This window comes from Triticum aestivum, chromosome 5B (assembly GCF_018294505.1).
Source record: "Triticum aestivum cultivar Chinese Spring chromosome 5B, IWGSC CS RefSeq v2.1, whole genome shotgun sequence".
Classification (NCBI taxonomy): Eukaryota; Viridiplantae; Streptophyta; class Magnoliopsida; order Poales; family Poaceae; genus Triticum; species Triticum aestivum.
The window spans coordinates 225591854-225605257 of record NC_057807.1 but is presented as its reverse complement, the minus strand read 5'-3'; the positions used below and the strand labels follow the sequence as shown (position 1 = coordinate 225605257).

At 40.8% G+C, this 13404-nt stretch overlaps 2 protein-coding genes and 1 non-coding gene across 6 annotated transcripts; 1 reads left to right on the top strand and 2 right to left on the bottom strand.

Moving 5' to 3' along the window:
• Window positions 1–2891: 2891 nt before the first annotated feature.
• TRNAS-AGA (transfer RNA serine (anticodon AGA)) lies at window positions 2892–2973 on the bottom strand. Its single transcript has one exon. It is a non-coding gene; the product is annotated as a tRNA-Ser (tRNA).
• Window positions 2974–3008: 35 nt separating this feature from the next.
• Window positions 3009–6419, top strand: LOC123111112 (uncharacterized). Of its 2 annotated transcripts, XM_044531802.1 has the most exons (4): window positions 3009–3177; window positions 3279–3332; window positions 3453–3504; window positions 6084–6419. In XM_044531802.1, exons 1-4 carry the CDS (start codon window positions 3077–3079, stop codon window positions 6255–6257), a joined length of 381 nt encoding a protein of 126 aa, XP_044387737.1. In that variant the 5' UTR covers window positions 3009–3076; the 3' UTR covers window positions 6258–6419. The 2 variants fall into 2 exon arrangements, with proteins under 2 accessions (XP_044387737.1, XP_044387736.1); XM_044531801.1 differs by having other exon boundaries at window positions 3037–3177; window positions 3279–3504.
• Window positions 6420–8948: 2529 nt separating this feature from the next.
• On the bottom strand, window positions 8949–13326 carry LOC123111111 (phosphatidylinositol N-acetylglucosaminyltransferase subunit A). 3 transcript variants are annotated; one of them, XM_044531799.1, is made up of 10 exons: window positions 13169–13326; window positions 13028–13084; window positions 12465–12599; window positions 11482–12054; window positions 11039–11193; window positions 10301–10391; window positions 10094–10210; window positions 9881–9984; window positions 9357–9447; window positions 8949–9280 (listed from the first exon to the last, which is right to left on the bottom strand). In XM_044531799.1, the coding sequence occupies exons 3-10, from the start codon at window positions 12585–12587 to the stop codon at window positions 9188–9190; spliced, it is 1347 nt and encodes a 448-aa protein (XP_044387734.1). In that variant the 5' UTR covers window positions 12588–12599; window positions 13028–13084; window positions 13169–13326; the 3' UTR covers window positions 8949–9187. The 3 variants fall into 3 exon arrangements, with proteins under 3 accessions (XP_044387734.1, XP_044387735.1, XP_044387733.1); XM_044531800.1 differs by lacking the exon at window positions 13028–13084 and having other exon boundaries at window positions 11482–11736; window positions 11809–12054; window positions 13169–13325; XM_044531798.1 differs by lacking the exon at window positions 13028–13084 and having other exon boundaries at window positions 13169–13325.
• Between the last annotated feature and the right edge of the window lie 78 nt (window positions 13327–13404).

The following is a 13404-nucleotide window of genomic DNA, read 5'->3' as shown; positions in this document are numbered from 1 at the left end:
CTTTGGGCGAGCTCTGGCCAAGATGAAGTGCCCCAACAACTACCTCTCAGGACTTATCAAGTATGTACTCACCAGTTCAATCTTACTAATACCAGTTGAAATTAACGGCTATGTTTTGTACGATCGATGTATTAAGCATGTTGTAGTAAACATGCCTAACATGTTTTAGCTATTTTCCCTACCTTTTTATAGACAACTGAGCCATTGTCTACTCTAGCAACACCTGCCTTGTGATGTTTAACTCTGTCAATTGCATTTTTATCAGTACCGGTTTCAATGGCTATTAAGTCTGTTGCACTTAACAATTATATCTATTTTTAAACATTTATATTTTAATGGCTACAAACTTACAAAACATGAATTATGATGCTGTTAAGCCTGTTGCAATTAACAGTTGTATCCATTTTTTAATCCGTCCCTTTGCTACCGTGCTACTCTTTCGCAATGAAGATATCACTACAGATGCTGCTGTTTTATTATCATTTGCTATTTTTTGTGGATGTTAACCCTGTTGTAGTTAACATTGGCTTTCCATGTACTTGCACACGGCTACAATGGATGATGATGTTGTTTGTCGTCGAGGTTAGCTGCATCCCATGTCTTATACACCATCTATTCTTAAATATAAGTATTTTTAGAGATTCCAATATAGACTACATAAGGAGCAAAATGAGTGACTCTAGATTCTAATCTAAACTATATCTATAATTCTATATAAATCCGTATATAGTTCATATTGAAATATCTAAAAATACTTGTACTTAGGAACATAGGAAGTTGTATTTTACATCATTTGTGCAATCTCAGTTTAGCTTCTACTGGTTGCTTGTAAGTACATATCTGAGCGGTACTGATCCACGCTTCGATCCCTTTTGCGTATGGAGCAATGAGATATTCATGAACAAGCGTCAACTGAGGAAACTAAGAAAGATTGTTAGGCGAAAGAAATGGGTGATAGGAATTAAGCTCTTTATTTACACTTTGTCTAAGACAACAGTGAACTTTAGGATGGTAAGTAATGTGTTGCATTTCCATCCTGCCCACAAAAAAGTTACTCTATTAGACCTCAGTATCTGATATTTTTATTTTGTTAGTGGTTTTCGAAGCTATTTACCGATGATTATCTTGCAAACTACATAATCAGAGTGGAGGCAACTAAGGTTAAAGTATATAACGCATGCTACCATGATAATGCTCTAGAAGTCTTCCAGAAGGCGGTGAAGGATGGGCGGGCGATCGTCACAAGGGGTTGGAAAAAAGTTGTTCGTGCCTATGGCATGCAGGAAGGCACATTATGGGCATTCCGCTTCTTCAACACCATCGGCAGTCAAAATGATTTACATTTGTCTCTTCACCTTTATCGTCTGTAAATATCGTGGTTCATTATAGTTAATTGCTGTCTAATCTTGTAATTACTGAACATATTGTACTGCCAATTTTATTTATGGATTCGTTGTTGAACCATTGTGCTGAGAATTTGAATTGCATGTTTCATATTTCAAATTTCCAATTCAAATAATAAATTACACGGAAAAATAAAAACATACATGACAGAATAAAATAATAGGACACGATTAGAAAGAAAACAATGTGTGCGGTGAAAAAAAGAGAACATGCGGTTCTTTGACGTGAAACGTTTGCGATGCCTGACGGACACACACATGGTTTCGTCTCATATGTGTGTGCGATTCATGGTAATAAGACAAACATTTCAAACCAGTGTGCGTGTGTGATAGGAATACCAATCGCACACAGTTATGAAGATGGACACATTGGCGGTAGTAGAGGTACCACACATATTTTACATTCTTGAACCATGTGCGATAACGTACCTATCACAAACATATCGGCAGATTAAATATTGATGTCCACCTTTTTCACACGACTATAGCGACGTAAACATTTGGGATGTCTCTCTGATCAGAAACGTAACGTTGAGATGTAATGTGTGGGACTGGGACGGCTTCTCATACGTTTATTCTGTGACGATCGTCAGTAGCCGCCCGTCCATCCCCGAGGGTTTCTGAGTCGTGTGGGAAGAACCCCCTATCACCCACACTCACTTGACGACAGTTTCAAATGCCGTCGCGAAAACGGATTAAAAATAGTTTTATAACACCTTATGATACCAGTGCATTACATGTTTAGACAACATTTTCAATATTAACTCTCCTTCCCCAATTACTGAAGATAAAGGGTACGACTGCTCTCTGAGACTCCCATGAAGATGCGCAAACATTCCTAACACCAGCACTCCAAAGTTAAGCATTATGGAATAATGCTCTTGATAAAAATATTCCATAGACCAAAACGTTTGTAACGCCAATACTCCAACAGTAAACAAAATATTAAAATAGACGGATTTTTACAAAGATGCATGTTATGGAACAAAATACATGGAATAACACTCTATTAAAATATTTTCTGGACTAAAACATAAAACAACAAATTTAAAAGGAAATTAAAATAATTTATGGACCAAAGCATAAACAACAAATGAAAAAGAAAAATGCATAGATGAACAAAACATAAACAACAAATTAAAAAGAAAATGCATAGATGAACAAGAAAATGCATAGTTGAAAAACAAAAGAAACGTGGTCGGCAGGATTCGAACCTTATGGACCAAAGCATAAACAACAAATGAAAAAGAAAAATGCATAGATGAACAAAACATAAACAACAAATTAAAAAGAAAATGCATAGATGAACAAACATAAACAACAAAATAAAAAGAAAATGCATAGTTGAAAAACAAAAGAAACGTGGTCGGCAGGATTCGAACCTTATGGACCAAAGCATAAACAACAAATGAAAAAGAAAAATGCATAGATGAACAAAACATAAACAACAAATTAAAAAGAAAATGCATAGATGAAAAACAAAAGAAACTTGATCGGCAGGATTCGAACCTGCGCGAGCATAGCCCACATGATTTCTAGTCATGCCCGATAACCACTCCGGCACGACCACTTTTGTGTCTATTTGATGTTTTGCCGTTACATATTCGCGAAAGCGTGCCCATTATTAAGAAGACAAGGCCGTCCTCTACCGCTGTAACTTATCGTCGAAGAGTATGGCGGCGGCAGAAGCCTCTTCCTCCTCCCCCAATCCGCCGCGTGCTGACCTCCGCCGCCGCCAGCGCCGCCTCGTATTCGACCGGCGCTACGGATGGATGTACGAGTACACCGACCTCTAACCCTTTTACCCTCTCTCTCCCGGTTCTGCTCCCGCTGCGCTTTGGCTGACCATCTCGTTTGCTTTCTTCTCCCCCTCAGTTTCGACGAATGGACGGACCCGGCCGTCGCCGCCCTCTCCGGTGGCAGGGGAATGTTAGTATTCTCTCGCCGTCCGCCCGCGCTCCAGCACACTACGGCGGCCTTCTTCCGAGTCCTTAAATTTTACCCCCAATGCCCACGTGTACTGATTCTTTGCCCACTCCTGTGTTCCAGGTTCTGCATACTACCGATGGCTCAGTCGCTGATGAGCGCGGCTGCATCTTCGGTAAACGACTTTGTACAGATTAGAAACACGAGCGTGCTGATTCTTTTTTTTATTATTTTCCTGCGAATAGCTTATCCGAATTATAATTTTGTTTGGTTGCTTGCTCAATTCGGGCTTTGATGGGCTTTGAGCGAGCTGACTGTAAACCTAAGATTAGAAACTACCGCGTGACCTGATTGAATGATTCTCGAATGGTTTTGTTATTATTTACTTGGATTGATACTTGGTAGGATCAGATAAGCAGAGTTTTCCACTGTCATTACTAGTAGTTTCTTGTTTGGCGTTTACAGTCAACGTTTCGCTTGGTTTCGAGATTTGTTAGGATTCTTAGGTTTACAGTCAGAGTATTTTGCGTATCAGTTGTAGCTCACGAGATTAGATTTAACATATACTATGTGCACAAGAGATGAACCTATGGTTGCTTTCAAAATTATGTTCTAGTAAGTTCACAAAATTGAAGTACCCCATGAACATTTTAGCAATACGTAGGTTGCCTTTCCTACAAAAGTAGGTTGCGTTGTGATATTGCACATATACGTAAGTTAACCTAACTATATAAAGGGCGTACCCAGTGCCGAAGGCTCCCACACAAGGTGGGGTTAGGGAAGGGAATTTCTAGACAGTCTTACCCTTGCATAGTAATTCTGCAAGGAGGTTGGTTTGAACCCAGGACCACCAGGCCACAAGTGGAGAGACTACCACTGCACGACGCCCGTCCTTCATAACCTAACTATATCTCTTACTAAAAAAAACTTGCTTCATAGTGTAGTTAGTTACCAATCCCTCACAAAAAAAGGTAGTAACCATCAGTGTAGTTTCCATAGTCTTTCGCACCTTATATTGTAGTGCCATGGCAGACTCATCGATCATCTTTCGTACTTGGCATTAAAAGAAGCAAGCGATTAGCTGGGCTGGCTTGTCAGCATGGGATGATGTTAACTTGTTAAGAGATAATCGGTGGATATACATAAGAATTAGAAAAATTCTAATTCTATTTAAAATTAGAAATTAATCTTAGTCTTTTTTTCAAAATAACCAGAACACCACACGACTCAACAATTTTCAATTGAATTTCTTCTGAGGTTAAAGATACTCATATTCTTGTTTCATTTGGTGAATGTTCAGTAAAGATTAACAGATCTTTAACATCTTGGGAGACAGATAGAGAAAAGGGAGACAAATAGAGATATATAGTGGAGAGGCTGATACTCATATTTATGTTTCATCTTGGGAAAGTCTAATCTTGAACTCTCAACTATTGCCAGTGTTTAACTTCCCTCTTCTGTTAGACCATCATTTTATCTGCACCCTCATATATCAATACCATCCAATTAGATCCCAATGCCGGCTCGTTTGTGGTTTTTATGATGTGGCATGCTATTGTGTACTAGTAAGCATATAGGTGGTGGATCAGCAAATGAACATTATGTATTAAACAAATGGATTCATTTATCAGCCTCTCCACTCTATGGACACTATCTTTCTTTTCAGTCTTCACCATGGACACTGCTGCCATTATCCATGGCAGCTGCCAACCAACTTTCAAGCTACTTACAGTGCCAGTACACCTGAAGAAGTTTGCCATCACTACCACCCAGCCTGCCACCGCAAATCCCAACGGTACTATCCATGGTGGCAGATGGCAAGAAACCCTTGGTCTGCCACTACTGCATCTGGTTGCTCATCCACCTCCAGCCCTAATACGCCTGTCCCACCACTGGCTTGGCCCCTGATCACACCTTCAAGTCACTGCACCGGTATTGAGAATTTAGGGGGAAAATTAAATGTATTCAAACTTGGGTTGCAATAAGGCGTGTTAATGGCTGAGGGACAAAAATTAGACCTTTTTCTTCTGGATCAACTTGGTTGGATTACATTTTTTCCTTCACTAGTCACTACGCTAGCTTAAATGATGCAGTACTCCCTTTTCAGTTGCTCCTTGTTAGTCAGCACGTGCTTTTCAGGCCAGCTGTTTTAACTTTGACTCAATCTGTTGATGAAAAGCAAATTGGGCATCTGTTAATTCCATTTATATGTCACCAGTTTACAAAATGTATGACTCCATGCTTTTGCCCAATATACAGTGTCAACAGAACTTCTACCCATGTCTTTGCCCAAGAACAAATGTATATGTTGTCCTGTTAATATCTGAAGGGCATTATTGTGGTCAGATTGTGGTAGATGTTACTCCCTCTGCAAAGAAATATAAGAGCGTTTAGATCACTACGGAGGGAGTAGTACTTTATATGTACCATACGCAAAGTTGTAAACATTATAAGACAAATATGATCCTTTTTCTCCATGAATATTGAATATTGCTAGTTGACCATTCATGTCATCAACCATGCAGATCATTTGCGCATTTTAGTCATTGTTTCATAATAATACTCGACAATATTGTTGTCAATGTAGATGCTGAAGCACACAACTTTCACATGTGTGGCCATTAGTTAAATTAAATTTAACATGCCATTTGATTAGGTTATCCAATGCAATGCATGCTTGACATTTTTTCAGATACCCCTGTACAGAAGCTTAACCAACCAGTAGCTAATTACTGGACTTGTATTCTTTTACAGGTTGACTATGCAGCCGATTCAGTTAGCGCAGCTCTTAAACGCCCTGAAATTTTCTCCCCACTGGCATATCTTCCTCACCTGCAATTGCATAGGAAGCAACAAACTTGGTTCCACGGACTTGAGCGATCTGGAGTCGTAGCTGATACCAAGTTGATACCATGTAGTACTCTGTAAGTGGAATATGGAAAAAATGCACAAGTCAGTTATGTCGGCGAAACACGCGTGGCTTCCTAACAATGTCCGAAAGATAGCTTGGTCAAAATCTTGAAATGCTAGCAACATTTCGCCCGGTTTTGTGCAATTGGTTTTTATTACTTCCGTGTATCTTCTCTGTTATTATCCTTCTCAATACTTTTTGGATTAATTTCTCGTCCTGCTTGGGTTGAGGGCATTTTTTGTGTGTGCCCTAAAATACAGGGAACACACAAAAACTGCACTCACATGGATGGCATATTGTTTATGTCTTCGGAATCTGTGCACAAACACATTTGTTTGATGCGTTGATTCTGCATCCGTGCACAGATACATTTGGTTTTGCTGAGCTCCAGGGACACACATGATTTTCATTCTAGATGTAGACATGTTCCTATCAACATACTTCCTCCGTTCCTAAATGTAAGTCTTTGTAGAGATTCCACTATGAACCACATACGGATGTATATAGATGCATATTAAGAGTAGATTCATTCATTTTCCTCCGTATGTAGTCCACCTAGTAGAATCTCTACAAAGACTTATATTTAGGAAGGAGTACTAAAAACTATTGATACACCCACGAGCATTTTTTTATGTTGCCTCGCGTCTTTGGGCGACAAGGCAATTAGGTTTCCCTGTCTCCCTTGGCGCTGCCGCTAGTTTGCCTCGTCTCTAGTGGCCTTAGGGCCATAAAGGCGCGGTGGACCCGACTCTTGCCGGGAGGGCTCCAACTCAGCTTTTAGTTACAAGTTTTCGGTTAGGGTTCTTCTTGCCTAGAGGGCCAAGGCGGCGGCGGCTTTCTGATGATAGAATAAGTTCCTCTCGCTCAGCCTCGCCCCGACGGTGCCTCTAGTGTTGTCGTAGGGCGGTGTGCAGATGTGTCTCTGACTGTTCTTGCGAGATTCGATCGATGCTGGTCTTTGATGGATTTGTTTGGATCCAGTCTATGTTCGTCTTTGTTTGGGTGGTGTCCTTCGAGACATTAGCACGACCTCCAATTGTCTACTACAACAAGTTTTTGTCCGATTAGCGAGGGACGATGACGTTGGCATGCATTCGGCTCGCTTCAATGCTTGTAATCGTCGCTAGATTTCGTTATACTACCATGATTGAAAATGTATTGACCGAAAGTTTTAAAACAAAGAGTCACACTTGGGGTCCATAACTTCGAATAGGGTTCAAGCGGACCTGCTCTCTTTGTCGGTCTTGACTCGCTCTTGAGATCCTATTTTGGTATATGGCTCGGTATTTACTTGTTGTACACAGTGTAGTCTAGTTGATGACATGTGGATTGAGTGTTGTTTGTTAGCGGTATCTTCCCCATAAAGACCATTGTGAGTATTGTTAATTCTGCAAAAATGTTGAGCTAACAACTGACTTGTAAATGCTTTGAAGGGGGCCAATAATTTGTACTCCCTCTGTAAAGAAATAGATTATCACTTTCTTTCTCAACTGCACTTTTCGTTCTCAACTGCATCATTTCCTAGTTATGAAAATGTTCACTCCAGAGTGTCACACCCTATAAGTCGCACTTTTCAATGATTTTCGACAGGTTCACAATGTATATCTTACATTTTTTGAAACTCGAGAAGTAGTTTTGAAAATGAGATGTAGCGCCAACTAAAAGAAACTAGATCAGTAGCGGGAGGAGCCCCCTACGGCTTTTTTAATTAAGAGAGACAGTGAGACACACATCCGAACTAAGGTTCTGCCCCGCGCCAGCTGAGAGGCGCCGCTGCCCTCTAGCGACTGGGCTATGAGCCCATCCGCTTGTAGCGGCAGTTATATTGTGCAAAATCTACTTCGAAACCTAGAATGTTGGATTGACTTGGAAGGGTGATAAATAGTTATACCTTATAACTGCTTCAGATATCATTTTGAAGTTGTCTCTGAAAGCAACACCGTGTTTCTCCATGCTTTGTGCAGTTATACAATACACAAGTTGAATTTCTGACTTACATGTGATGTCACGTTCAATTCCGACTTCACAGATACGTCTAGGTTTTGAAAAGAGCGGGGGCTATCTCAAAACAGAAAAAAGAAGAAGAATCAATTGCTCAAATAAATACAAACTCCCCATGTTCTCGTGCGAGCCAAATTCAGGACAAAACAAATTTCAAAATCTCTCAAGTTCTCCCCAGGATTGGAGCCTTATGGCGCATCAAGGAAGATTTTGCATTTGTTGCCCCACATGTTAAGGAGTGGATCAGTTGTGGGCTGCGGTTATGCTTATTCACACTTGAACACTTGCGGTTGTGGGCTGTGGATGCTCCTACGCTGATCGATAGACAAAATTTTAAATTTGTGAACATTTTAAAATATATTTTCCGTCAATGACTGAACAATAAGCATACAATCTGCATATTGGCAATAAGAGAAACAACATATACTCTGTGTGTGTCACATGCGCGTTTAGGCTAATCCCCCCCCCCCCCCCCCCCCCCCCCCCCGCGCCGCCGCAGCAACACGCGGCTTTCCTTCTACTCCCTTTGGAAAGAAATATTAGAGCGTCCCATAATATAAGAACGTTTTTAACACTAGTGTAGCGTTAAAAACGTTCTTATATTATGGAACGGAGGGAGTAGTTAATACCAAAGACCGTCATATCTCTAGTGGTAGAAACTAGCACCAAGAAGCAGCTGATGTCCGACGATTGGAACAAGAGACACATGAGATGAAAAGTTGGGAATGGCATTAAGTACTCACACCATTAACTTTATGCAACACGATTGTTTCCAGTATTTGGTATGACGAAATGATTTCATAGTTATCTCATTCGCCAAAGACTTGTTCCCAAAACAGTCAATGCAGAACCGGGAAACACCGAAAGAAATTCCAGAGTGAGAGCCAGCCTAAAATAGATATCACGACCTCCAATATGATCCATGCCACAATGGTTGCAAAACAGTTCAATTTCGTTGCGCTTCGCACTGGTCATCTACTGAATCCGAATGAATGTGCAGTGGCCCTATATCTGGGACTTCTTCAATACCTTCAGCAGGCTGAGAGGGAGAGAAACCCCGTTATAATCTCATCAATCTCCAGAAAATAAGAAATGCCTAGGTAAAAAAGAAATACCTGCAGGAATTCTAGAAGGCACCACACAAGGTAATTTATGATCATAACGAGGCAAAACAGCTTGCCTGCCCAAGCTCCACATGTGAGATATCTACAACATTACGGAAACACAACGTCAGTGACTTCCTTTTGCGTTTGCATGCAAAACTGTGGCGGTATTGCCCACACTTTGACCAGTAGAACTAATCATTATACTCCCTCCGTCCTAAAATAAGTGTCTCAACCTTAGTACAACTTTGTACTAAAGTTAGTACAAAGTTGAGACACTTATTTTGGGACAGAGTCCGTCCTAAAATAAGTGTCTCAACCCTAGTACAACTTTGTACTAAAGTTAGTACAAAGTTGAGACACTTATTTTGGGACGGAGGGAGTATGAAATATAGAAAATGGAGAGTTAGCACTTTGACATACAATATATGCAAGGACAGGTGGCAATCCAAAGGAAAAACCTATCTTCAGCTATAACTACTCTGCAATGAGTGACAGAAGATGAATTTACAGTCCGTGTTCTGCCTTATACTCACCGAGGAAGACGATCTAGCAAATTAGTGTTTGATGACTGCATTGCACGATCGTAGACAATCTCTGTTCTTTTGGCCACATCATCCCAACTGTAGAGTTTTTTCATCTACAATGCACATTAGATTTGAATAAGCCCAAGAGAACTTGCATGTTAATTTTCTACTAAAAAAAGCTGGTGCAGTAAGGTCAGCTAGGTGCATAGAGTTGAAACTCACCCGGCGATGCATAATTTGGGGATCTATACCAGGAAGTATGTCGATAGCTTGCCTCACAGCCCGTACCATATCTTCTGGATCTGGTTCTGCAAGTACTATCATGTCATCTGGTAGAACCTGAAAAGGAGTAATTTGTCTGCAAATTGTCCAACTAGATGAAATTTATGGCTCTCCACAAAAGAAACTATGAAATCATAAAGGGCATACCTCTGGAACCCCTCCGACTCTAGTGCTTACTGTCAAAAGCCCACAGCTTGCTGCTTCCAGAATGGCTATGCAAAATGCTTCTGTAAGCGAACTACAGTAGCAAAGGTTACATTTTACGTCTCAGTATTGCTATAGTTAATTGCACTATGCACAACTGTCATAAACAAGGTTAACTCATCCACCTTCTAGTTTCCCAATAATATAGGATTATGTAAGTGAAAAAAACGAAACCAAAAGCACTTCTCTTTCTTTGCATTAGATCCATGAAATATATACTTATAATTTCACAAGAAATACACCCACAACATCATTACATTTTATCAAATGATATTGTACATGCATGTTGGAAGCACCAGAGGCTCACAGGAACAATTCAATAATATGGTACAAATATGACCAACTACAGAAAAGATCCAAAGCGGCTCAAAGTATCTGTTCGAGGAGAGCGCTAATCATTTCAGACATTCTAGTACAACAATTTTAGCTACTCTGTGAATAGCAATGATCATTGCCACCGATGCCTTGGACTTTTAGAATTCAATGGACAGTTTGGTAAATGCAACTTCCTTTGTCGCAACAAAAAAACATAAAATTGGAACCTGACAAGACTATTTCAACACACCAGAGTATACAATAATCGATGGTAAAGTAAAAATACATTAAGAACAGAAAAAGGCACATATATAACCAATAATCTAGATATTTTGAACACAAAAGAATGAAAACTCAGAAAGGTACCTGTTCAGAAATATATGACCGGATATCAGAACAGATCGTACTTGAGCATGAGGTACAGCCCCTAACATCTCAACTCTATCCTGAAGGGAGAACTTCTCCCTCATCTCTTCAAGCCGCACACGTTTTGGACCATCACCTCCAACAATAAAGCGAACCTGACAAATCCATAGATTTATTAACTGAGGGAACATAATCCACTATAAGTCCAAAACAAGATAAGAGTAAGAAAGTAAAGATGCAAGATGATAACATATGAACCAAAACATTCTATCAAGCTGAACTGTCAGGCAATTTATTATATGTATCAGACCAGAAAGGATGACAGTTACGAAAACAGTATGTCTATATGCTGAATTACGAACTTGTTCCACCTTAGAACATACATGAACTTAACCTTTTCCTATCTCATGCAAAGAGTGCTGTAGTTACTAGCTATCACCCACCTTTGGAAATAGACGGCATACTTCTGGAATGACTTCAACAAGAAGGTCAGCACCTTTTCGATATACCAATCTACTTATCACAACAATAATGATTTCATCACAGCTTAAGCGGTTGGAGGAGGGAGTAAACATTGCAGTATCCACTGCATTGGGAACCATGAAAACTTTGTCCGGAGATATCCCTGACCTCAAGACAGTGTTCTCTTTGCTTGTATGAGACACACATATGGCCTGATCAATATCTGCAAGAGTAAACTGCAGCACCTTATTCATGTGAATGCTTCCAACATCAGCAAAACCATAAAGCGAGTGATCTGTGAAGACAACTTTGTACCCCATTGTCCTAGCATGCATCAACGCTTCGTGGCACAGTGTTGAAAAGGCCTGATGTCCATGCACAACAGATATCCTCTCACGAATAAGAATTGTCCTTATGATTGGAAATGTCATGAATAATGTAGGTAGTGTATTCTGCATCAGGAATGGCCTCCACGGCACATAATAAACCTTCAAGCCGCCAGTAACATATCGTACTCCAGAACGTTTTCCATATGCATGTGTCATGACAACAACCTATAGAATAACAAATTGAACTCGCTCAAAAGTCTGTACGACCTAGAAATAGTAGCATAAGTTACTTTGCACAAACTTATGCTCATTGTGTTCATAAGAAGGTAAGGTCTCCCAAGCAGTACATCCTCAAACAGAAACTCAGTATATGTGCATGCTCCAAAAATCCCGTAAAAATGATGCATTCATACAGAGTGATGAGCAGTGGCGGCGCCAGGAATGGGCCAGGCCCCAGGCCGCCTTCGTGCACTGTAGTAGGGCTGGGTCTCACGGCCCAGGCTGCCTGGGGCCTGTCTCCGCCATTCGACTGATGCGAGTGGACGAATGAAATGCATACCCAGTAGCTTATCTTACATTCTCGAAGCATAAATGACGAAAGCAGGATAATAAAAAGTAGTTTATTAGGGAAAGACCTTATGGCCAAGCTTAAGGAGGCACTGCGATAGATAATAGATGTGGCTTTCCACACCACCAAAGTTTGGGAAGAAGAAGTCGGACACCATCAAAATCCTGTGCTTTCTGCTTTGCCCATCCATTGTGTGTGAAATCTGAAATAACATAAGCCATGTATCATATAACCAATTCATCTTATTTTTTTTACAATATTGACACACCATGACTAATCACTAGCGTAATTGGGAAAAGAATTGAGCATGAAAGGTTTTCAATTATAATAATATATTTTGTACTAGATAAACATGGATTTAAATCCCCGGTTCCATTACTGAGAAGGAAACCAACGTAACAGTTCAATGTTCCCAAACGGGGGCTTGCAGGTAAAAAACAACTCAAATTACATAGACCTAGAGACATACAGGAGATCACACTCGCAGGTGCAGCCTAAACCGGCGGCTACAACTCCAATTATAATAATTTTGAACATGATAAGGTGTCAAATATCTAATGTTTATTGCCAACCAAAAGAAATTAGAGGTTTGCTTGCAAGATCCAGGGGATAGGAGGAGGCTGTGCTCACTGGTGATGTGACGAGTAGCTGAAAGAAGAGGAGGAGGCGGTGCTGGCGTTGGTGGATCTAGAGCGACGAGCTCATCAGTGTGGTGCCGGATAAAGACGGATAAGCAAAGGGAGGTGGAATAGGAGGAGGGGGCTGGCTAACCTTGGTCGACGGAGGAGGAGGAAGGCAACCGCCGGCCCGTCGCCGTCGCCGTCGCCGGAGCAGACAGGAGCTTGGAGGGGTTGATGATCCGGCCCAGACGCCCAGGGATTAAGCGGGCATCCCGGGCTGGCTAGTGAGAGAAATGCGTTTTTGTTCTCAAAAAACACACCGAGAGAAATGTGTTTGCCACCGCTGAGTGGTGTGACCATTCCGCCAGATCACAGCCGTCCGGAGCG